The following is a 26,811-nucleotide window of genomic DNA, read 5'->3' as shown; positions in this document are numbered from 1 at the left end:
ATACAGGCAAAACCTATCCCATCCAATCGGAAACTGACATTCAGTGCTATTTATTGATTGAATAAGCAATGTAAAAGGACACGCCTGGACAACAAAACACATCTGTCAGTCACATGTTCCAATACTTCTACTCACATGAAAAATGGTTGGGCTCATACAAAAGGTGCTACCTTTAAAGTTGTACATCCAAACCAGACGTAAAAAACTGAATATAAATCAGAAATATTTTTATAATATTTATAATATTTTGTTTTTGTCTTGCATGTGACTCACTGGGGATGCCAGAAACGAGCTTGAGGGGCCTCAAGACTCGCACAGCCCTCAGGGTGCGAAGGTCCACGGGGATGTTCATGTGGGCTCCTGCCGTCGCCAGGATCCTAATGGACACAGCAGGGTCTCTGAATATGACTTAATACTTTGTGATAAAACATCTCAATGTCACCATTGCAATGAAACATTATTCAACATGAAGGAAGAAGGTGCAGTGGTGTTTTTTTTTCCTTTTGTTAACATGAAGAGCATCTATCTGACATGTTTTATTGACAAAAATAGCCTAACAAAGAGGTGTTAGTCCAGGGCCACTTCATTATAATAATAATTAGGCTCCCTCAAACGATACAAGCAACACACGAGGGATGCTCTAATAGATCGGCCACCCATTAGTATCAGCCGATTTCTCTGAAAAATGACGGCATATCTGGATAAATGCCTTTCAATGCCGATCACAAAAGCTGATCACCTGTGGCTCGCAACAATCCACCAATGTACTCTCACATCCAAAGTCTCCTGAAAGAAGACGTCTCATCCTCTGTAAGTTTCATGAGTGATGTATGGTCTCTTGAAAAAGTAAAATATGTTTTTGTCTAAATTAAGGTGATTTTATGGTTCCTTTTTTCTTCTCATATAGCCAGTAGTAGGTGTGCAGCCAGGAATTCTGGGTCCCATGGAAAAAAATCATGTTGCGCTTCCCTTTATTAATTAATTACATTTTTTTTGTAATTACCTATTTTTTGGACCCCCTGCTAGTCAAGGGACCTTGGAATTGTCCTGACTTTTCCCCTTTATATGGCACCCCTGGCCAATAGTACTCATCATAAATACATTGAAAAATTTATAATTAATTCATGTGATCGGTATCGGTATTTGACGATTTCAATCCTGGATGGTCAGTATCAGAATCGACAGCATAAAACCCTGATCGGAGCGTCCCTAATATCCACCGTATTTACTGTACAAATGCCCGTACACCTGGCAGGCATTGCTATACTCACATCTGCCCAAACACATTGACGTCTTTCCACCTACGCACAAACACTGCAAAACTCACATACTCTCGCTGACTAACAAGCAAAGCCTGAGGCAAACATTTAAAAATGATTATTTGTCTACATCTGTTAATGTGCAAAGTCATGTATGACCTACAATTATTTATTGTCAATGCACCTGCCTTTCACATACACACACACACACACACAAGGTTATGTGTGCGTTGATGATGGAGTGGGGAGGGGGGGATAGAAGGCACATGGCACAGACTCAAGTGTGGGCCCACGCAGAATCTCTCTTGAAAGCAGTGGGAGGGAGAGCGAACGAGTGTGTGCATGATTGTGTGTGTGTGTGTGTGTGTTGGCTAAAGAAATGACACAGCGAGAGACACGGGGGTAAGGAGCATGTGGAGTGGGAGTGTGGAAATAGCCTTCACTCCAAACAGTGGCCACAAAAGGCAGGAAGGAAGAGGCTACAGTGTACTTCAATGACACATGCATTGATTCCAATTAAAACAAAAAGTAGTCACCTTTATTTAATTTATTTCGTTTCATTTAGCCGTTAGATTATTACTTGTGAGTGTATATTTTGCCCCAGTTTAAATTAGTCCTTAAGATTGAAGATGTTTTTATCAAAGTAAATTTAAGTCAGGGTTTTTCATTTAACTATTAATTCAATTTGATTTTATTTGGTTTGGCTAAATACTATAAAGTAGAGGTGCTCCCATGTAGCGGGCAACAGTTGCCTCAAGTGCGCATGGCCCGCCACGCACCGGCGACAAACCGCGCCAACTGCAGCTGCCAGTGACCCCCTGAAACAGCCAATAGTACATTTAAAAATGTACACGTGATCGGTTTCAGGATCGGTACCAGGCAATTTCACTCATGGATTATCGGCAGCATAAAACCCTGATCAGAGCATCCCTACAATAGAGGGAATAATTAGGAATAAATGACCAATTTACTAGATTTAACAATAAATCTGAACAATAAGCCTGAACAAAGACTAAGTACGTTAAAGATTAACGACAACACTGCAGACTTCTCTGTAAGTTAGGGTTTGTACAGACAGGTTGATGTACTATACACTGTACATGGAGCATTGTTGCAAACTGGCTGTGTGGAGAGACTGAATTCATTACATGCAGCCTCTCCCACACACCTCCACCTACACTCCCTAATGCCGCCAAAAACACTACAGCAGTCATCAGCAGCATCACGTTGCTCGCCATTGGAGTGCAGCTCTGCGTATGCTAATACACAAAACAACATCAACACATTAATGGTTTTAATACCAGCTAAAGAACACTGACTAATTAATATCGTGCTGTTGGATTGGAATTATGTTGTTTTTTTTAAACATTACTTTTTGGACGTTATCGACAGTACAAAGAGTTGTACCTGAAACAGCAAGCTTGTGTTAATAATGAAAGCTAAATAAGAAGGAAGACCGAGTCTTTGAAACAAAGCAAATATCCATTATTTGTGTACAAAATGAATCAAACAATACCTATAACCTTGTTTTTGGCAGTATACTCTGAACCGATGTGAGAAATAAATATTTTACAGTGTTCCCTCGTTTACTGCGGGGGGATAGGTTCGCAATAGCCTGCAATAAATGAAATCCGCAAAGTAGCCAACTTCATTTTTTTACAATGATTAAATATGTTTTAAGGCTGTGAACCCCCCTCACCATACACTTTATACACTTTTCTCAGACAGACATCAACATTTTATCACATTTCTCTCTTGTTTAAACACGCGTATTTTTTCTCCTGTGACCGTGCCTTCTCGCCCTGGCGCCGTTCCGCTGTATTGTAGCATTTTTGTATCCTTGTCAAAACATATTGCTGTGGTCCTCCTCCTTCGAACCAAAAATTAATTTACAAGCTAGCAAAAATAGCAATGGACAAACCCGGGCGTCACCAAGGAGATTGATAACGGTCTACAGCCATTTAGGACGCAGAAAACGATGGGCGGTGCAGACAGACGAGCGAGGGAAGAGAGAGAGACTGAGAGAGGGAGAGCGAGAGAGAATTTCTGGTATATAAGCCGATACTTTTTCTTAAACTTTGAACCCTGCGGCTTATACAGCGGTGCGGATAATTTATGACCATATTCTAATCTCCTATACTTCAGAACTACTATGAATCGTTTAAATACTATGCTGCTTGCAAGTCAGTGAGCGAGACAGTACCTCTTTCTTTAGCAGGAGCCAATCACGAGCTATAAGGGAGCTCACAAAGAGCTTGCCAATGAGGTCCCCCTGGAGCTGAGCTCATGAGCTCCCTCTGGTGGCCAATGGCTGCCATGGCAGCAACAAACTGCTCTGCTGGGAGTAATACATTATGGGTAGAAGTTAAATAGCTGTGGTTTGTTATTTTAAACTGGTATTGGTACTTGTCTTGTATATTTCCTAGCTACATTTTGAGTGTTAAGTTGCTGTGTGATGATTTTTCCTTGTATCTAAGAGGACACCATGAGTCAGACTGTTATACTGAGTAATGACCTCCTGTGATTGCCAATGGGTTGATAAGCTTCTTGTGAATTTTCTCATAGTCCATGATTGGCTCGTGTCAAATACAGTGTTGCCAATTTTGTCGCTAGATTCCAACCCTCCTTGACGTCATATTTTCTCAAATGTGACTAGCGGCAAATCTAGCAAATTTTTCTGACGTCACCAGTTTCTGCATTTTGTGTTCTCATTAAGCAGCGGCGGGTGCTGTTGACAGGTGCGCCCCGCCCAAAGGCAGTCACAAGCCATGATGTGAAGCGCTAAGCATAGTAAGTGCAAATGAATTGCTATTACATATATATTGACCAGAAGAGTGTGCTACTCACAAACCACATCTGTCATGTTAATGTGAGCCATAGAATAAACACAGCATAATCTGTTATTCAGCGCTCAGTTGTGCTAATTTTAAAAAGTTCTTAATTGCCAAAGTGTGATGCCAAAGAACTTTGAGAGCCCCTGGCCGAGACAAAATATTATTTTATTTTGATTAAATACTAACAACTTTTAAATTAACAAACCAAGAATCAAGTTTATTTGTAGTTCTAAATGTAATTGAGGTGTTTTTACTCACTTCTTTTGTCTCTCCTATGAGATTATACTTTTTTCCTACAGCATTTTACAATATCATATGCAAATGATATGCAAATTAGACAATGACATCATCTAGCGACTTCTAGGACAGCCAATAGCTACTTTTCTTACTGAAAAGTTGGCAATAGTGGTCAAATAAAGAGCTGCCTGGTTCTCACAGACTCGTAAGAGCCACAATATATAATTTTGTGCATGCCACGATATGTCATTTTATTACGTGGACATGTGCGGTTTATAGTCCGGTGCGTTTTATACACCAGAAATTACATTATATTTACTATCCACTTTAATTAAGGTACAAAATGTGGCAAAAATAGTGTTATTGTGGACTGTAGTCTTTTCTTTAAATTATAAAGTTCCAAGATGTTTTAATGTGTTATTTCAACATTAGTGACTGATGAGCGCTAGGCTACTTCCCTACTTTTACTTCCTTAGCATGCTAATGCTATCTGTAGCCATGTTAATCTTCACTTTTAAAAGGATATCATTATCAAAAACGTCTCCTTCGACTTTCAGCGGACTTCTAAATGTGAATGTAGCACATAATCTCACGCAGACACACAAGAGACTATTATTGCCACATGGCTAATGAAATCCCAATTCCCTTCCATTTTTGTCATTCTGTCTAACGACTGGCAATAACTTGGCGAGCACTCACTAATGTAACAATACAAGGCCAACAAGCTCAATGACAACAACTTACACCTGCAGCCATCTGAATAAACGACTCCTAAACATAGTAGTGTCATGCGGGAGACATTTGAGTGCTAATCCAAGCATCATGTCCACCTGTGGCGATGCTACTGTAGGACACGCGCCTTACCGCCAAATTCAATTATCTGACAGGTTGCTGTAGCTCAGGTCCTCCTTTTTTGCCACGTGCTCATCACTCAGATTAAGGTTTTTAATCGAGCTCAGTGTCCCAGCAGATTGGCTTGTAGCGATTCATTAATGCGAAATGGAATGAATGCCGCCAGCACTGGCCCAGTAGCCTCGATTTGATTCCCACACGGCCTCCATGACACATGTGCGCTTTCTTTTAAGTCTGACTTACTTGTACTGTGACACCACACTGATGGGGGTGGAGCGTCTATGTGTGACATCGAGACAGACGGAAAAAAAGGCAGATGTGTTGGAGAAAATGTGCCAAATAGGTGGCAGAAAACCAGGCCGTTCATTATCAAATGCAGATGAAATTAAGCATGAGAATCTTTGGGCTGACCACTTTGTGCATTCTTTGCTGCAATCATTCTATAGCTGTATCACGAGCAAACCACATTCTTAAAGGTCTCACATTATACTACTTTTTAACCATTTTCAAGTCTCAGGTGTCCCACAATAATGTATCTGAAGTGTGTTGGCCAAAATCTAGCCTTGACGATGGAATTGCCGCATACATGCGCTGTTCTCGCATGTGGAAACCGTTCAAATATGTATTTCAGAAAACGCTATTACTAAGATAGTCCATCATAACGGGCAAAAAGTTCAGGCAACAACCAAAAAATAAAGAGAAGCCACCTTTGTTGGCGTTTGCTAACCCTGTTGCTCTTGTCGAGTGGAGCCAAGTATGGACAGTTTAATATAACAAGCACAATTTATACTAAAAATAAAAGTTAAAACATTGTTGGAACTCGAAAATGTAAACTGCAGAAATAATTGCCTCATAACAGAAAACTATATTCATCATTTATACATACATTATACATACATTAATCAAGATGCTCCAAATGTATAAGTGCCCAATTATTCAACACCATAAATATACCGTCAAGATTACAAAGTCTGACAAAATGGAAAAGTAACATATAAAAGAGGAGAAAAGTCTGCAACACTGTTTGGAATTTGTGAAGTGATCACATTGTTGACATATGCCTGCATTCGACTGGCACCGCCTCCCCCCAGCGAGACAAAGAGACTGTCTGACTGACAAAAGGGCTCAGTCCGTTCATGCTGTTGTTCTATGGAACAAATGCACCAAGGTGCTGAAACCAATGCACCCTCTTCCTGCCTGTTTGGAGGCGGGAGAAGAGGAAAACAGACAAACAACAGACAAACAGTCACAATATATGTAATGGCAATATATTGAAACAGACAAAACCATCAAGTTCATTTTCATTTATAGTATTGTTCATTGATTTATTTATTATCATCACAGGCCTAGTGCCCAATCACAGCTTTGCGGTCCGACAAATTAGAATTACTTGGAGGTCAAGCTCTGCTGGAAGGTAGGGAGGGAGCGGGGCCAGTCAGCCTCGCTTACGCTGGGGCCGTGGCGCTAATTATACAGTTCCCACGTCAGGTAGTCAGGCTTTCTTTTAGGATGTGTAGCAAAGCCTGCTTTTTTTTCAAAGCTGTCCTCCGTCTCATCTGACCTGAATTAGATTCACTTTTCTCCACATTTTAAGAATTTTGTTTGTCTCACCCTATCATGTGACTAAGAAGGTAGAGCTTGTTAGTTTGCACACAGCACAGCTGATTTGGGCTAATGACCCATTACTGAAGTGCTGCAAACTTGATTGTTGGATAATGAGACTCAAGGCATGGTTCTGTAAAAAAAAATATATATATAAAAGGTAGAAAGAAGGACAAATGAGAAGATGTGGGTGTCAACAGCAGTGGTCCTTGAATGCAGCTTGCTGTACACCTCTCTGCTTCACTCCTGCGTAATTAATTCACCAAACCAACCACTCTTATGAGGAACAAATTAAGACTCTCATTGGTTTTCTTTGTTTTGTTTTTGTTTTTTACCCCGCTGTTTCTTGGTCGTATTTTGCCAATCATTCGCAGCGCTGCATTCACAGTGATTTGAGCAAGGTCCTGGGAGCGAACACTAGCAGGTTTTAGACACAACTGCCAATCCACTTATCCACCCACCTACCACCCACTGCAAAGGCTGGCTGCTACGCTATGGAAACACACACTTCTTGCTTTTATTGTATGCTTGCTCTGCATGGAGCTTGTCTCAACATCACAACCAATGTATGCAAAGCTGACCCGCCAGTTGGGTCAACCCGTTTGGAAGTGTGAAGTGTCTGCAGGCCTTTACTCCACGTATTGATACAAGCTGATGGGGGCGGTGATGGACGCATGAATGTACCAACATAATCCGACAAAGCGTGTCGGAAATTAATGTTTCGCTTCACCAACCACGGCCTAGTAAACACAAAATGAAATCTGTCAAAACTAATTGCACACTCGCGTTGTTGAGGTTAAATTAAAAAAACTTTTTTTTTTTAAATCAAGTTTGTAGTACATAATGGAAGTACAGTACATATAATTAGGAAATAACATACACTCACATACAGTAGGTACATTGGCCTGTCTAGACTGTGGATTCAATGACTGGAAATATCCATTAGTGATACCACCCATGTTCAGTATCGATACTTTGACTAATGTGACGCTGCAAATGTCCAACAGTGATGCTGCAAATGCTCACTACCAATACTGTAAATGATTCATGTGATACTACAAATGTACAATAGCGATACAGCAAATGCTCATTCGTGATATTAAAAATGTCCAGTACTAATACTGTAAAAGCTCAATTTAATAGTGCAAATATCTAGTAGAGATACCATGAATGTTCAGCACCGATACTGCAAATTCTCAATCTGATATTGCAAACATTCAATACTGATACTATCAGTGTCCAGTATGATACTGCAAATACTCAATTGAGAAATTTTAAATTAAATAAGTGTGATACTGCAAATGTCCAGACAGATACCAATCAGGCTATTGTCCGATACCTGTAACGGATGCCAGCTGATGCAACTGTGTGAAAATACGTCACCTCCTGACGCCTTAAGTGTCATGCTGGACATCAAGTTGACAGCTTTGGCTTTTGCCCGATGGCTAACTCTCTCAACTCTCATTCTGTGGACCCTGGTTCGAGCCCATGTGGAACACGAGACTAGCTGGACCAGGCTGGTTACATTCCACTACTGCAAACGGTCAATATCACAACAGCGAATGTCAAGTATCTCTAGGCTAGTATTCAAATGGAAAATATCAAGGAATCCTGTACAGATCTTAATACTCTGTGACAAGCCGAACTATTACTTAAAATGTGAGGATCCAAAGCCAATCCCGAATGGTTTACAGACAAAAGCCATCAAGTTTAAATGTTATTGTAAAACTGGGCAGGATCCGTCTATAATTATTTGTTCTGCCTTGTATGAAGCAGACCAGAATTGAATATAATATAAATCATACTGGCCATCAAAAGGAAAAGACTTGTTTCTGTGCAGCAGACCACCATGATTATTTCCCCTGTGCAAAAGGATCAAGTCACAATGTTTGGTGACGAGCAATTTGTGCAAAACAAACGTTTCTGACTTTGTTGCCGAGGAAACGAGCCGATGCCACTCACCCGCTCAGCACAACAATGAAGTCCATGACGTTCCAGCCATTACGCAGGTAGGAACCTTTGTGGAAAACAAAACCAAGCGCCACCAGCTTGATGCCCGCCTCAAAGCAGAAGATCCCGATGAAGTACGGCTCTGTCTTCTCCTGCACGGATAGATGAGATGGTCATAAAGACATCATAAACATGTCATTGTGTTTGTGGTGTGTGTCAACACACCAAGCAGCCTGTAATTACTGTACACAGCTTTAAAAGCTGATAGATAATTGTGGACTCCTACACTGGGTGCTCACCAGTCTCTTTGCCATGGGGGTCTTATCCTCTCCGGGAAGGTGCTGCTCCAAAGCCAACACGACACAGTTGGCGGTGATGGTGGCCAGGATCATGTACTCGAATGGCGTAAAAGGGCCACAAAGTCAAGGAAGGTGACATCATTGGACAAGAAATACAAAATATCAATTGGTCCTTACATTGAACACTTTGTGTATGAAGAGTCCACAAATGAGCTTACGGTTGTGCACAACTGAGAGAAAAACCTGATGGACGATGACTGAACTGACAGATGAATTAAGGCACGATTCATGTTCTCTTCTATGGGAAGGCAATCTGTTAAGAGTGAGGCTGCCGTCGCCATGGCAACATGTGTGTTAAGTGCTTTTCATGAAGAGAAATGGAGACTGGGTAAGGGAGGGGAATAAAAGTGCCAAAGAGTCACCTTGGCCTGACTGGGAGGACAACAACTTGGATACTTCCATCATCGCTCTCAGAAACAACCAACAGATTTAGCCTCTAAACTGATGACAAATGATGATTACTTAAAAAAAAAAAAAACGCACAATAGCCACATATTTTTCACACACACATATTGTTCACAAACATATTTTTTTTTTGTAAAATATCATTTTTAGCACCACGGACAGAGCGGACATACAGTGTAAAAAGCAACAAATGGACATTATGGTCTGTGATTGTCCGGAGACCAGGGTCTGTCTGTCTATCTATCTATCCATCCATCCATCTATCTATCTATCTCCAACTCTAGTGAAATGAGGTCACTGACTCACAGAAGAAGGGGACCAACACTCACTCATCCACTCACTCACACGTTCACTCTGTTGCCAATTATGGGTAGCAATTAGTGGGAAAATATGTGCAAAAATACATGCTACCAGTACTATCCATCCATCCATTTTCTTTAACCTCATTAGGGTCTCGGGAGTATGCTGGAGCCTATCCCAGCTGACATCGGGTGAGAGGCGGGGTACACCCTGGACTGGTTGCCAGCCAATCGCAGGGCACATATAGACAAACTACCATTCACACTCACATTCATACCTATGGACAATTTAGAGTCACCAATTAACCTAACATGCAGAGTACCTAACAACCAGAGTACCTGGAGAAAACCCACGCACACACGGGGAAAACATGCAAACTCCACATAGAGATGCCAAGTGGAGATGTGGGATGTCCTGACTGTGTGGCCAACATGCTAACCACTCGGCCACCATGCGGCCCGCTACCAGTGCTAGAGCCGGTTTATTAGCCATAATTTAGCACATAGCTTGCTCCTGCGAGCTTGAAATCGACTGAAAGCTGAAATTGAATTTTGGAAGCGACTGTTGTAATGATTAGAATAGAGTCAGGTCCAGAACCAACCCCTTCTCTCTTCAGGTTGAAGCCCTAAACATGCTTCACAGATTTATCAAACACATCTTAAATTAAAATATATAGGCACTAATGAATGACAATGCAAGGTGATCGATGGACAGATGGAATCTGAGTTACAGTAGAGCCATTCTCACAACACAACTATGTTGCGTTCGAGGACCATCAAACAAAGTGCAAAACCTCAACGCTCGACGAAAAAAAAACATTATCAGCGAAGCATAAAGACATAAACATGTAAAAAATGAGGGCTTTTTTAATAGTGGTACATGTATGCTGCATATTTTACCTGTATTATCACATACTTATAAATTATTATCGACTTAGGGTGAACAAGATGTGTTTTCCCCTGAAAAAAACAGTCAATTTGCCCCCCAAAAAATGTGCAAATTTGCAGGGCCATGAATGCTGAATGGCGAATGTGCGGAGATCCACTGTAAATCCAAATTTTGTGTGACTGTAACCATACTTGAGATCTCAACATGGGCCAAAAATTTTGCATCTTTTCTTTTTTTTGTCATAGATTTAATGTTATTAATTATTTAGTCGACCTCGTTATCGGAACTTTTATGGTACATACAGTATAGGAACGAGTTGTGTACATTGTGGTGGTCTATCCAAAAAACTTGCATTTTAAGTTTTTTCCCCATATTGTCATTATTGTAAGCATTGTTATTACTGTTATTTCTGAAGAAGAAGAACTAGAAAAGCACTGTCGTAGATAACCACAACGTATCCCAGTGGGCATCATCCAAATTGCTTATGATACTGTTTAATAAAGCTTAATTATAATGGCAGTTTTTTATGGCAAAATGTAATGTTTTCATGGCAAAAATAAAGCATTCTCAATGTGGCGAGGCGACCATATTTGTTATGTACAGTGTTTTGTGATTTTTTGGAGCTCACACAATCGCAGTGATTAAGACCATTTTGTTCTTAACTGTTCTGTTTAGTAAAGGCTGCAGCACAGCCAGTGTAATGTCCACAATCAATAAGTGTACAAATCATACATTATGCATTAGAAATACAGTAGGAGTAACAATGGATGATACACACCTAATTAGTGGTTATTAATGCTAATTTATTGTCCGGTTCACCAAGGTTAACTTAATGCTTTGTTCAGCTTGCAAAATGTTCAATTTTTTGTGCCACAAATCACATTCAGGACTGGTAAAGTAGCTAGTCTCACCAACCGGGAAGAAAGAGTGACAGCATTCCACTAAAATCTTGTGCAAGTGAGTGCAATCACGTTGAATCGATCAGAATTGCTTTGCACTCTTGGACTGCAAAGATGTGGGTCTGAAAACGCCGATGTTTCGCCAGAGCCCTCCCACACGCCTCAGCCTTTTGGAGAAGCGTCCGTTCCAATTCTGGCCTAAAGCCAGTCTTGACCACTAGCCCCCACTCCTACTCACCCACGGAGCTGGCGTTTAGGTAACAATAAGAGGACGACTGGCACACTGCAAACGAGAGGGGGTGGTGAAGCGGTTACGCCATCACAACAGCTCAGTAGGTACTGTACATCTAGCAAAGTTGATAACATACTGTAAGTCCTCTTTGTGCTGACATATGAGAACATACAAACGTGTGTGCATGAGTTGATGAGAAAGATGTGCTGAGAAGAAAGCATCCTGCTGCATGGGTGGATTTGAACCGACACCCACTCACAGCCACGCAGGTTCGCATTCCAGTGAGCACCATGAGGCAATGAGTGCCGTGCATGTGCCCACACTGTGTGCCTGCTCCCACAGCTTCTTCCAATGATCACCGCACACGCTCATGAACTTGGTGTCCTCTGCCACGAGCACATGTGGAGCCTAGATTCCTAAAGTGGGGGTCGTGGGGTGTACACACTTAAACCATAGCCATCGCGAGTGCTCAAATTCAACCCATTCAGACGGAAGGATTCCAACATCAGACTGCAATAAAAGATACGTAGGTTGGTTACTTATCTATTTATCAGTGCTCATGTGAAACTTTATCAAAATGTGACCATGCGAAACAATTCAATATGTACAATATTTCGGTTAAGATTTAAGATTAAAAGGTTTATGCTTTTTAAGTGTGCAGGAGTAGGGGGTACATGGCTTCAGGTCAAATGTCTGAAGGGGTACGTGACTGTAAGAAGTTTGGGAACCACTGATGTAGAGCACATGTACCTCGCAACCAGAGGAAAGTAGTGCACATCGGAGTGAAACGCAGCTAATAATAGTGTGGTGTACAGGAGCTAAAACATTGGGGCACATATACAGTCGAAGGAGAAAATGTTAGTGAAAATAAGGAGTTGGTACCCATACTTTGCAGCTGCAACATAGTTTCTAACTTTTCCAGGAAGACTTTCAACAAGATTTTGACGTGTGTCTAAGCTTGGAGCTGAAGTTCAGAACAAGTACAGAAAAGAAACTTCTCGAAACTGTCTCACAACTTGGAAGCACAAGTACGTCGAAAATACATCGGCAAGATGAAGAATTAAGATTCAGAGCAGAACAAAAGGGCGCCTCGAGCAACCTCCTAATTGATTAACTACAGATGTGTAGTTGTAGATGACCACAATGTATCCCACTAGGCATCTTTTGGTTTTTACATCATGCATTCAGCCCCATGCCAAAAAGATTCCTCAAAATTAAAAGCGATGGTTTTATATTTCCCTTTTTAAAAACATATACTGTAGATTTATACGGTATTATACAGTAGAAACTTGGTTAGCGTACGCCCCTGTTAGTGTATTTCACGGTTTACGTAAAAAGTTGACACAAACATTTAGTCTCGGTTGGTGTACATTTCCTGGAATGCATCCAATATGGCGCACATGTTGTCACGTTATTAATACACTGCATGAGTCCAACGGTGTATTTTTATCACAAAACATCCCTGTTAGAAGCCTACTACCGTTTGCTATTAGCATGAAAACTGGAACCGGACGTCACTGTCCCTGAGCGCTGTCGCTCGTCTATGATGTCATCAGCGCTTCACTCTGTAGTTATTTGCTAAATAACACAGTTACATCACAAGTCAATGCTTTTCTTATTGATCACGGCTGCAAAATAACCCAAAATTGGATCCAAAGAAAGTTACAAGTGCCAGCATTTTGATAAAGAAGGTGAGACACACTATTGAATTCAAGAAATAACTAATCGTAAAACACAAAGGTGGTGTATGACTTGATCTCGCTGCCACATTGTGTCTTTGTAAGGAAGACATCTTCAATGATGGTAACAGTAACCTTAAATGTTCGTTTATGACTTTCATTTGTCATACATATGCATTTTGATTTTTTTATGCATGTCACACTATAATAAGAAAACTTTAAAAATGTGTTATGTGTTAACAGTTTTGGGTGTCCGGAGCAAATGAATTGGATTTCCATTATTTCATATGGGAAAATTGTATTCGGGTAGGGTAGGTTTCCGTTTGAGTCGGACCTTCTGGAACAGATTCATGATGCTAACTGAGGTTCCACTGTATTTTATATATTTTTTATCTTATCACCACAGAAAAAATTAACACTTAAAACACAAGCTTGAGGGGGTTAGACTCAACCCTAATCAATTTAACTCAAGTAAACTACTGACGACGTAATATCTCCAACTATTGCGCATGAAGGTAGACTATTGTCTCATTAACACCTTGACAAAATGTCATCAATTCATCAAAATGTTATACTCATTTTTCATATTTAAACTATAATTTTTATATTTAATTTGTTTAGATATTTTTTATATTTTATGACAAGTGAACATTTTAGATTATAAACAATATTGAGGGGGAGAGACATAACACATTTTAATTAATACATGTAGACAACCACAAGGTAACCCACTAGGTATCATTTGAATTGTATTATTTTTTTATTTTTATGAACTATTCTGATTGGATAATATTGGAGTTGCTCCAACTATTGCGTATGTTGGTAGATTACGCTCTCATTAACATAAAAAAAATTCTAAAATGTATTATTCATTTTATAAAATTTTTCATATTCAAACTATATATTTTATTTTTATATTTTATAACCACAAGTAAATGTTTACAATAAAATCAAGATTAAGGGGAGTAAACAAACACCTGATCAATAATTACAAATTATACCCTGCATGTTTTTAATTTATTTTTAATGGACTATTCTGATTGGATAAAAACTTTTTAACATCAAAAGTGAAGTTGCTGCAACTATTAGGGATGTGTGCGTGTGTGTGTGTGTGTGTGTGTGTGGTGGGGGACATTGCAATAGGAGATGTATATTTTATACATTATATTTTTTTAAATAAAAAATAAAACAATGACAACAATAAAAATACCAAAACAATGCACATTATAATTTGCTGCATATTTTATCAAGACATAAATGCTCTGCACCAATCACTCAGTGCTTAATTAATTAATTAGGAGTGTGTCAAAGTCATACTATTTACTGCTATTAATACTATTTACGATACTTTTGCCCATACATATGACATGATTGAGATAAGCAGAGATGGTTAAAAACAGAGAATATTAAACCTAAGTAAGGTCATTTGAAAGACTAACAAAAGTATATTAAGGTGTAAGGAAATAGTGTTATATTTACGAATGGGTGTTGCATAGTAACGCTGTCCAAGGTGCTGAACACACTCACTGCCACTTGATCAACGTGGCGTCAGGAAAAGGATATGGCCACTCGATGATGCGACGTGCATATTTCCTGATGATGTTGTCCTCTGCAAAAATGAACAGCGACCTGTTGACGGTCAAGCAGTTTTGCCGGTGCGGTACAGGGTTGTACAGAGCCATGGTCCTGGCCCTCTGCGCCTTGGCTTGCTTCATGGACGCTGTCAGTGCACCGGCACCACCGGCAGCAGCTGCCACCGCCGGGTCCTGAGCGTCCATGCCTCGCTCCACGTCTCCATCCCCGGAGTCCACGGTGCTGGGGGCGGACTCGTCTCCGAAGCGAGCCATTCTACAAAGACAGATGAGCAAAGTGATCCAGCTTCAGTCCAAAAAAGTCACTCCATAGAAAACTCCTCGTCTAAAAACAACTTTTCAACTAGAGCTTCAGTCCTCATTACAAGCGTACAATCCCCCGGAAGTCCTCGCAAACTTTACACATCCTCCCCCCCCCCACGAGTGTCTCCATGCATGCATGCAGCGATGTGATATCACCTGCAGCACTGGTGAGGGAGGAGGAGAAGTGGTCAGGCAGCCAGGAGAGCGAACACATGAAGGAACCCTCCCACAACATCATCTCATGGTTAGCACCACCATCTCCATGGGAGGAGGAGGTGCGAGGAGAGGGTGCACCTACTGTATGTAGTTACCATAGCAATTAGGGGTTTGCTCATTCTGACACAAAAATGGCATATGCACAAACAGTGTGATGTAAAAGAACAAAAAACAGGTTCATTAAAGAGGTTTGGCGCTAACTGAGCATAGATAACATGCAGCTAGAGTGATTGGGTACAGAATATACTGTACAGTAGATACTATGATAGAATATTTGACATGAACATAATAAAATATCTAATAAAATAAAATATAATAATCATATTATATATGTGTTTTATTTTTTATTTAATTCATTTTCATTATATATGTATTATTAATAAATATGCATTTTATAATATGTTACATGATAATAAAATAAAAGATAATATAAGATAACCTATAAGATATTTATCAAGCAACTGCTACTATAATAATGCCACCTAATAATAAATGCAAAATCATAATACGATTTGTAACATTTGGAAAATCACTAAATGATAAAGCAAATTGGAAATAAAAAACAAAATACAGATAAATAAAGTGAGTAATAAATAATAAAAAATAATAAATAAAAATAAATAGTAATCATTATCATTAGTATTATTTGTAATGTAAAATACAAATATACAAATATAATATTAAAAAAAATAATAATTTTAACATTTTTTAAAAACACAATTAAAGCGATGAGCGAAGCGCCTAAAGAGCAGTTTCATTCAGAAATACTGAATAATTATAAAATAATAACTACTACCACTACCACTATTGTGCTTTTCATTGGAAAATACCGAAGTCCTACAGATGAAAATAAAAATCAATTTAAAACAAACAATGCTTATAATTATAACTTTGATTCTCATGGGAAAATACCAAAAACAGATCAGTAAAGTCAGCACAATTGTTATTATAATACAAATAATGACAATGGAGGGGAAAAAAAATGTCAAAATCTTTCACTTGCAGTAGCTTTGTTTGGGGGAGTTGCAGGAATGTCATATTTTATTTTGGTGTGTTATTCCATGTGTTTTTCTGTTTGCTCTGGACATAGATCGGCTGATGTGTACCGTTTTTTGGACCTATGTCTTGGGGTTTTTTTGGACAATAAAAAAAATGAATTTATAAAAAAAAAATGACAACAGTAACACACATTTCATCATAGAATATAAAACACAGTATAATAAAATGGATGAATACAAATAGACCATCCATCCATCCATTTTCTATGCTGCTTGTTCTCACTAGTGCCGCCGGGGTATGCCGGAGCCTATCCCAGCTGACTTTGAGCAAGAGGCGGGGTACACCCTGGACTGGTCGCCAGCCAATCGCAGGAATAAAAATAGTAAGAAAGCTTAATGGGGACTGGGTTGCACTGTAAGAATATTTAAAAACTAGGCCATTGTGCTAATATTGGAGCAAAAGTCAGGCGTAAAAATAGAGCGTGAAATAGATCTTAGGGCAGCTCCCTTTTTTTGGGAGAGGAGAAGAAGAAAGATGGGTCTTTTTCATCAAGCTGGGTACCACAAGTGAGACCTCATTAGGCAACTGCTCGCTCCATCTGCTGCTGCTGCACCCCCACCCTCCCAGAAGCTTTTTTTTCCCCCCTAAAAATGACCACACCACCCTTCAAAAAAAGACATGTGCAACTAAAGTCAAGCACAGGATCAGCTATAGTCTGCTAAACAAAGTAAGCTAAACAAGAGCTGTGAGACGCAGGTAGCAAAAGTGTGCAGATGGGCAGCATTTGGGGGGGGGGCTTGTAAAGGCGGCCAAGACAGAGTGGCAAATGGATGCTTGGCAAACAAGGGCAAGAGGAAGAGGGAAAAATGATGATAAAGTTCCCAAGTAAGCTGCAAAAAAGAAAATAAAGAAAAGTCCAAATGACTACATTAGCTTCTCACGTGTACTCTTACCCAAGACAAAAGAAAAATGTTTGTCCATCCCTGCAAACGGCATCTTTCTTTCCAATCCTCTCTCTCATTCTATCTACTGTATCTCCCGCTGTCTCTGTCTGTTGTTTCCATAGCGACATGGCTCTCTTGAATTCCATGCGCCCGTTCTTTTTTATTTCTGCCAACAAAAGCCATGTTTCACAATAGTGCTTCCTCGAGAAATTTGCACAAACGCACACACGCACAGTAGTGGGACGTCTTCTGAGAGTGCAGCGACACATCTGTGCAGCAGTGGAAACGGCTCAATGTAGCTTGTGGATAAAACGGTTAGGACACAATACAGCTGTGATTCATTGGATATGCACGGCACATGACAAAAGCAACATTTTTGCAGCAAATTGCTAAAACACCAGAGCACACTTGTCATATAGATATATTTTCACCTGCGTTTATGCAGCACATCCTTAAAAACAGCAGCATGATAAGACTAGTGTTTTGCAGTAGGTCCTTAAAGTCAGCAGTGCGCTCCTGTCATACGGAAGATTTTTACCATTTATTTATGACTGTATTAGCCGTTTGGTGAGGTAAAAGGGAAAAACAGAGTCTTACACTGACATTATATACAAAATAAGAATAATAGTGAATGAAGGGAGAAGTGTGCTCCCCCAGACCTATGCTTTCTGAAAATCTGGCCCCCACAGCAAATGAGGTGAATAGCCCTGGTGTAAGCTCACTCATTTACTCCGCTGCACACAAAAGGGTGAAAATTTGTCAAAAACATGCACTCCTACTGGCTGTGTTATTTTTTCCAGACAAATACACCACATGGTGGCACTGTTAAAATCTCAACGTGTCACCCTCATAAATCGTATTGACTTGAAATTTCTCACACAGCTCAATGCACTCTGCAAAACACCTAACTTGAGGGTGTTTGGCCGAATTGCCGCCAAATTTGGTACACACCTTTAGGGGAATGACAAGCATATGTCTGTAAAGTTTGAGCAAGATTGGTTGAAAAACATGACCGCCATCAAGCAAAACGTCTTTGGCAACTAACTGACTATAAGTCATTGGCCATTTGTCTGATGATCATACATCCACTTTTTTGATACCACTTGTTCTCATGAGGGTGACAGGCGAGGAGGAGCCTATCTCAGATGACTGGGCGAGTGCGCTAACCGCAGGGCACATATAGACAAACAAACATTCACACCTGTGGACAATTTATAGTCTCTAATTAACCTAACATGCATGTTTTTGGGATGAGGAAGGAAGCCAGAGTACCCGAAGAAACCCCGTGCACTCACGGGGAGAACATGCAAACTCCACACAGATATTTGAACCCATGAGGCCAACATGCTAACCACTAGGCCAGTGTGATTATACAACTTGGAGGAAATCTGTATTACATGTATAAAATGTCTATATTTTTTTTTACACACAACTCGCTTCTCCACTACGACGTTTTTCCTTGTGTATTAGAACCAAATTAAAAAAATGACTGGTGGCATACATTGTGGTGATCTATGGGTACTGTACACATTCATGACATTCAATTATTCATCAAGACATTTTGGACAACTGTATGCTTCCAACTTTGTGGGGAAGAAAGCCTATTTTTTTTTCTTCACAGTGCACAAAAGCAAGGTCCGTAACGGCACGCCTGGATGAGTTTGGTGTGGAAGAACCCCATCAAACTACATGCCCAGTCACACCTCAAACATCAGCGACCTCTGACCTCACAAATGGACAAGAAATTCCCACAGAAACATTCGAAACATCTTGTCGAAAGGCTCCCCAGTTGCTTCCTGTTGGTGTTCCATAATGTTGTCCACGCAATGTAGCCTTGCCTTCTCTAATAATAAGAAAACAACAAAACCCACCAATAAGGGGTCAATACAGAGATTAAGAGCCACACTTAGAGAGACATTTGATTTAACTTCCTGTACGCACAGGAAGTTGCCTTTTTTGACAGCAAGAGGAAGCAGAATGAGAGGCCATGACACCACACACACACACACACACGCACACACACACGAGCTAAAGTGGGCCATACTTGTGCACAGCATTTATATAATTGCAGATAGGCTTTGGGCCAACATTGACTCAAGTGTTTGAGTGTTTTATTTTATCTTTTCCCCTTTCTGGCTCTCTGTTCCCTAGCAACGGATATCCGCTTGTACCAATGTTATGTTGGTTTGTTTCCACCAACGACTGCGACTTAAAGCTTCCAACTATGGTGTGAAAATGTGGTATGTATGACAACAGTTAATATTTCAAATGTGAGGGAAATCATTCATAAATTTTTAAGAAAAAATATGTTTCCCTTCTAAATATATGGGTTTCTGTTGGATTAATATTATGATCTATATGATTATTATTAATAACAATAACATCAATAATGTTTTACCTGTTAGGCTCGATGAAGACTATAATAAGCCCAAAAATATTATTAATATACAATCACCATTATTGGTATTGCTCCTATTACTTTATTTGTGTATATTATTATTATTATTATTATTATAACATATAAAGAACACGCCAATGGGGCACCAAAATAAAATCAGATTTTTAAATACAATAGTAAGGAGATAATAACATTATATGGTTATATATGCAAGTAATGCATGCCCATCCATCTGCCATTTTCTATGCCGCTTATCCTCACTGGGGTCGCGGGTATGCTGGAGCCTATCCCAGCTGACTTCGGGCGAGAGGCGGGGTACACCCTGGACTGGTCGCCAGCCAATCGCAGGGCACCATTCACACTCCCATTCATACCTATGGACAATTTAGAGTCTCCAATTAACCTAACATGCATGTTTTTGGAATGTGGGAGGAAACCGGAGTAAAAATTTCCAAAGATTACCAGAAATGTTTGACCCCTTTGCAAGCCCAAGTGTAGTTAATGTAGTTTAATTGAATATATTTATATGTTTAAAAAATGAAGGCCTCAGCTCTAAATTATCTTGTGCTGCTTCCCTGCGGTTGTCCTACTTTGATTCCCTAGCATCCCCTAATGGACAAATAACTGCAATACAGGCAAGGCTCAGAAATAGTGCAGCTTGGTCCATCCTTTTCACCTTCCCAATGTGTTATGTTCTATAATTGGCCGTGCAGTAAATGCCTGAGAGTTGCAAATAAACAATGAGCAAGCAAAAGAGGATGACACTAACTGTACAGTATACACTAAAGTGGATGTGGAGTGGGTGTTGGAGCTTCAGAGAACGGAGGAAGGAGGAGGTGGTGGGTTTAGGGTGTCATGTTGATGGAGTACCACCACTCCATGTTCAAGTGTTGGGAAGCGGCTAATCACAGCACCCTCAGCTCGGCCATTAATGGCACTGCAGTCCTAAGCAGCAATGTTACACACGAACACAACAATATAAATAAATGTAAAAGTCAAAGCAGAGTTTGGAGAGATGGAAGTAGTGGGGGCTGATTGGATGATTCATGAGTGGAACAATGCCCCCAACAAAAGGAAGCTGCAAATATTGCTTCTGTGCAGAAAAATAAGCACTGTAGGGCGGCAACAACACGCATGTACATCCTCTCATGGTGACTCACTCTCATTCATTCTATGTCTGTTGTTAACAAATACAGCTAACAGAAGAAAATAAAAGACTATGATGAACATGCGAGCTGCTAACAAGAAAACATTTGCATCACCTGACTCATTTGGGTTCCTTCAAAAATACCAAAAAAACGATAGCTGTCTACAAGCTCAGTGGCCATAGTCCAACATAAGAAGCTTGCAGCTCAACCAGACATGACGTAGCCATACACTATCTGTGGGTTAAGAAAGTCTTAATCACCTCCTGATGGCTGCGTGTAGTACACATCATGAATCCCATCACACTATATAACTAAATGAAATCAAATGTCCTTTAAATGGTACTCGTAGCCGCCTTAGTTATGCGGCTGCCCAGAGGGCGCTCGCATTCGAATGTACTGCAAGGCTTATATTCCGCCCTCTTCATGTTTTGAGTATGTAACCTACGACTGACGTAACACCCCCACATTAGGTTGGCTGTCATTTAATGCCCGTTTGTATTCAGTTTAACTCGTCATTGTGGAAAAAAAAATAGACTTTTTATGTACCATCTGTTCTTTTAAACAACTATTGGTAACATATGCTAGTCTGTAGTGGTCTTATATTTTTTTGTTGAAAAAATAATAATAATTTGGAGCCAAAGACATACAGCAAATATTTTTGTGTTTTCTTGTGATGCCACCACTGAAGGGTAAGAAGAAAAGTGTGATGACGAACACGAACTGGAAATAGAACTTATCGCAACGTAGGAAAAAGCAACACTTGTGTGTCTGTCCTGGTTACTCAGCACCATATGGCTAAAGAGATAATAACAGCAAATTTAACACTATTCACTTATTTTTACACTTGCATGGCAGTTAAAATATTGAAATGCTACCTTTAAAAGGTTGTACGAGGGTGGCATTTGGACCCCGGAACTGATTAATACTGTAGTGGCTCAGTGGGGCGGCAGCGGCTCATGAGGGTAGAGTAGGTTGTCCAGAAACCGGAAGATCGGCGGGTCGATCCTCGCTCCCTCCACTGTTACTGTTGTTGTGCCACTGGGCAAGATGCTTCACCCACTTTGCTGTGCAAATGTGAATGTTTGGTGGTCGGAGAGGCCAGAGGCCACGTTTCTATCAAGTTACCCGAGGGCATCTGTGATTACAGATGTAGATTACCACCACCAGTGTGTGAATGAATAATAGTTTCACTTCATTGTGAAGTGCTTCGGGTGCCTTGAAAAGCGCTATAAAATCAGATTCATTATTATTATTATTATACAGTTTCCATTATTTCCTTTTTAGGTGCCAATGTACTACAATTACTACTAGAAAAGTACATATAAACAGTAAGTTTCACACTAATTTAAACTACCCCTGGAGGTGGATACATCCATCCAGCAATATTTTGTACAGCTGTGGGAGTCAGTGTGTCCTCAGAATAATATACTGGGCTAGCTAAAAATTTTGCACTAGTTTACATCCACCAAGTGAAGTTTTGGAGCATCGTGAGCTTGGAAAATATTAACAATCCTATCAATTATGTGGAATTGATTGTTGATTAATCATGTCTTGAAATAATGGAAGTAAAAGTGTGCACTATTGCAACCAGAAGAGGCAGTGTGGATTCAGTGTCAACTAGTCTAAAGAAGAGACCTTAACATTTTCATTTAACCTTTGTCTTTGAGTGCCTTTTCAACTTACTCCCACTCCTTCCTGCGAGCTTGTGGTGTGCTCTGAATTTTATGAGCCTGGTGAGCCATGATGATGTCCTTCTGCTCCACCAGTCCTCCACGCCGCCGAAGCACCCCATGTCCTGGGCTTGGAGACCCCGAACCTCGATCCGAATCCTCCCCGCATGGCACGTCAAAGCTGGCCGCTCGGGCGGGAAGGTCCAGGAATTCACCGTGAGGGACCTGCAGGGAGCAGGAGCGGACACCCTGCGCCAGGCCAGGGCGGGTGGCTGGGATGGGCTTCCTCCATGCCTCGGGTTCTGGGAGGGATAGGGAGGACTGGACGCGCTGCTGTCCACCACCTGGACCGCAGATGGACGGAGTGTGGAGGGAGATGGAGAGGGACTGGTCTGAACTGGTGAACATGTCTATAGTTGCTCAGAGTCCACCATTTCATCACAATGCTGCACTACGGACAGTGGAGAGACAGAAAAACATCAATAATAGTCAGTGAGCACCTAAACCAGACGTGCAGCCCGGGGACCATTTTCGGCCACTGATCATTTTTTGTTGGCCCTCAGCATATTCTGAAAATAAACTTAATTCACAGATTAGCTTTGTCACCTATTACACAAAGCTAAAATGCTGATATTTTTTTCAGCCATCTTAGCATATATTGACTTACATTGAATTGATTTTAACATCTTTAGTGCACAAGCTGTATCAAAGTGGCCCCTTTTTTCCATGTGTGGCCCTCAGTGGACACCATTGATTTAAAGAATTAAATTTCACAAGTATGTTTTGCTTTTACTTTGGCTTTTTTGTGTGTGGTGCCACCGTAAAAGGTTACCAGTGATAGCAAAAAAGGAAACATGTGATGATAACCATAAAACAAGACTGTCTGTCCTGGCTGCTCAGTACAATAGCATGAAAGCGGCAACAGCAATAAAGAAAAACTGAAAGGAAAATGAAATGTTCACCAAGAAGTGAGCTGCATTTAATCTTTAAGTGAAGAGGCTCACCTCCCAGGCATACTGAATAATCATCTCCCTCTGGTCGTTAAAGATGCATACAATGTGAATAACAATGGCCAACTTCTTTCTGCACTCATAAGACAGATGAAAATGTAAAAAAACATTGACTGTACAACTAGTAAAGGGAAATGATGGAGATAGTTTGACTCTTGGAGAGAATAATTCACTTTCCATTGTTTTCTATGAGAAAAAAATGTTTTTTTAAGCAGGTCCACTGTATTCCAAAGTCAAATAAATATGGATAAAGCGAAGACTTACTTAGAACTTGTACACATGTAAAAATAACACAGATGCTAACATAAGCAGGCAGGTTAGGTCTTTCTTCTGAAGGTTCTGTAATGTTTTGACTTTTATGGGGGAGAGCAGTTACATAGACACAACAATCAAACATGACCCAGTGGTCGCTGCTTGTGTGTAGAGTGTGAGACAGTCAAAGATGTGGGCATGGAAAGGTGTCAAGGCTGAAAAAGCAGCAGGTTTTGGGTCGAGCAAAATATAGTCATAGTCAGAGACACACCAAACGAGCTTGTGTCACCACTGAAAGAAAGATGAGGATGAGTATGAGTGTGGGAGAGGCTAGGTGAAGGCACAACAGTGACTCATTCATCAAGACCTGAACTGTTGGAGTTGTGCGCAGAAACCGAGCCTAGAGGTCAGAGCACAGAATTAACAAGGGTGGCTTAAACTGCCGAGGGCTACCTTAGATGAATACTATTAGACCCTACTTTCAAATCAAATCAAATGTTTGCACGGGAATTATACTTATGGTACTAATCAAATAAAATACAAAAAAAGAAATGTCTGCATGCCAACACACTTTCAAATAAAATACAACAAAACAATAAATTAAAATATTTGCAGAGCATTGCTAATTGGGTGAATAAAATCTAATAAGATGTCTGCACATGGATTTCTCCATAGGTTTCTAATAAAATAAACATAAATCAAGAAAATATTTGCATAAAGATGCTACATGGGTTAGTAATAAAATGCTTGCACATGGATTCCCCCTAAGTTACTAATTAAATTAAATAAAATGTTTGCACAATAATGCTCTAAGGGTTAATAAAATAAACGCAGCACATAAATTGATTGATGGAATGAAATGTATATATTGTAGAATTTGTCGATAAAGCAAATGAGTCCAACAACCACTGCAAGAAAAATACATTATTGGCATAAATTATGAACATTAGCGTGGCGATTGCCCTAGGCTGCCATCCATTTGACTTGAAATAGCCCCAATGCTTCACAATGGACACTCGCACATATTGTGCACTTTATGCACACTAGCTGCAGACATTAATTCACTACAGCAGCCTTTTAGCAGACGAGCTGATTAGGACCCTGCCTGTTGTGTTCAATTGGCCCAGGTAAATACACATAAATACATAAAAAGCTATTCAAAACGAACAACACTGAAGACAGACAAACAAAGATCACCTTCATGCACCAATGCACACACTTTTACCTCCACGAGATGCTCTTATTCCTCCATGGAGTACGCCTCGGGTTGCATCCTCGATGCAGACCCTCCCTGCCTGCTCCACACAAGTTGGGGAGGATGCTGATGATCACGCGTGGATTCCTTGAGTGATAATTCTTGCCGAGAAGGGGTGGGGGTGGTGGTGGTGGGCTATAAATACCACCGGTGGATGGCAGCCAGAGCAGCGTTCCACGCAGTAGCGTAAGCACGAGTGAAGCGTGGAGATAAAGCAAGCCCACCTCCCGTAAAACCTAGCACACCCACCCACCCCACCGGCTGCCGTGGTATGAGTCATTTGTGGGCTTCTCTTCTGCAAATTTCTGCAAAGATTGTCAATAATTGTTCACTGTTTTCAATCACGACTAATGAAAGGAAAATCTCACCGCGGATCAGCTGAGTGCAACAGGTTCAATGTGTTTGAGTCATTTAGTCACCACTAGATGGTGGACTGATGCCACACACCTGACCTTCTTTTCCATTACAGGTTGCTCTCTGCGCACAAGCAGGGCTGAAAAAAACTTTTTGGATGGTCCAGATTACACTTTGAAGCCACAACAACGCCTTGGATAATCTAATATATAATATTACCGAAACATCTATCAATCAAAGATTGCATGGGAATGCACAAAAGTGTTGTTCTTAAAACATGATCACGGCAAATCATAGCAATCCTCAATTACCATGCAAGTGTGTTGTCTAGTAGCTGTGAGCCGCACAGGAGATGAAGCAAACAATCATGATGACGTTCTGGCAATGCCATGAAGTCTCTGCCTTTGATTGTCTTACAGAAACAAAGCCCAATATCCACAAGAGCGACAAGTAATAATTCCTCTGTCTGCACATTTTGGCCCTTGATGGAGTTGGAATCCTTTGAGGTTTGGCGAAGTTATTATGCACTTAAAATGTTAAGACAATATAAACAATAGAGAGCTAAACTGACAAAGTGAAAAAGTTGCATTTGCATTGTTTTTTCTTGTAGTTTCTTTACAGTTATACAAGTAGACTGAAGATACTGTACATAATTAGAACCACTTGAGTCTTTGTGATTATTACTTTGTCTTAGCAAACCGAACACCATATCAGTTTGTCATCTATTCAATATAATGGCTTTGAAACTACAAAGCATGCTTTTTTCCTTGCCGCACCCTGACCACATTCCAAGAAGCTCACATCCACTTTCTCTGTGACTACAAGCAAGCTATAATTGACCACACAGTTAATTAAAAGGTCACCTGTGTTCGTCTTAACCACCACAGTTATTCCCCAAGCAGACGATGATGATGAACTATCTGCCTGCGCACACGCTAAATAAAGACTTTAAATCCACACACACATCCCTCAAATAAAGTTGAGGGACGTCACTCTATATCTGTATAAATCAAAATACATGGATTGCCGTCATTAGAGGAAAGAGCAGCGAAAAAGAAATAAAAGTATTTCCATGCAAAAACACACATCAGCATGGTCCTGCAGCTGTGCCGCAAGTGCGAGCTTATGTATCACAGCACTCCTCATATCGATCAAAATAATGTTTGTACCTTAC

The 26,811-nt window shown here is 40.4% G+C and overlaps 1 protein-coding gene across 2 annotated transcripts in view; it reads right to left on the bottom strand.

The window, feature by feature from the left end:
- The window catches only part of cacna1eb (calcium channel, voltage-dependent, R type, alpha 1E subunit b), a 66,446-nt gene extending 41,007 nt beyond the window's left edge, over nucleotides 1-25,439 (bottom strand). The window contains exons 1-6 of one of the 2 annotated variants that reach the window (XM_054758420.1): nucleotides 25,254-25,439; nucleotides 22,780-23,217; nucleotides 15,061-15,344; nucleotides 9,034-9,140; nucleotides 8,747-8,886; nucleotides 274-377 (exon numbers count right to left, since the gene is read on the bottom strand). In XM_054758420.1, the coding sequence (XP_054614395.1) occupies nucleotides 274-377; nucleotides 8,747-8,886; nucleotides 9,034-9,140; nucleotides 15,061-15,344; nucleotides 22,780-23,174 (1,030 nt within the window). In that variant the 5' untranslated portion in view covers nucleotides 23,175-23,217; nucleotides 25,254-25,439. The remainder of the gene's footprint in view (nucleotides 1-273; nucleotides 378-8,746; nucleotides 8,887-9,033; nucleotides 9,141-15,060; nucleotides 15,345-22,779; nucleotides 23,218-25,253) is intronic. The other variant, XM_054758429.1, reaches the window with a different exon arrangement.
- Between the last annotated feature and the right edge of the window lie 1,372 nt (nucleotides 25,440-26,811).

The sequence above is a fragment of the Dunckerocampus dactyliophorus genome, chromosome 2 (assembly GCF_027744805.1).
Source record: "Dunckerocampus dactyliophorus isolate RoL2022-P2 chromosome 2, RoL_Ddac_1.1, whole genome shotgun sequence".
Taxonomy (NCBI): Eukaryota; Metazoa; Chordata; class Actinopteri; order Syngnathiformes; family Syngnathidae; genus Dunckerocampus; species Dunckerocampus dactyliophorus.
Note: the sequence above shows the minus strand (reverse complement) of the source record. Positions and strands in the feature narration are given on the sequence as shown.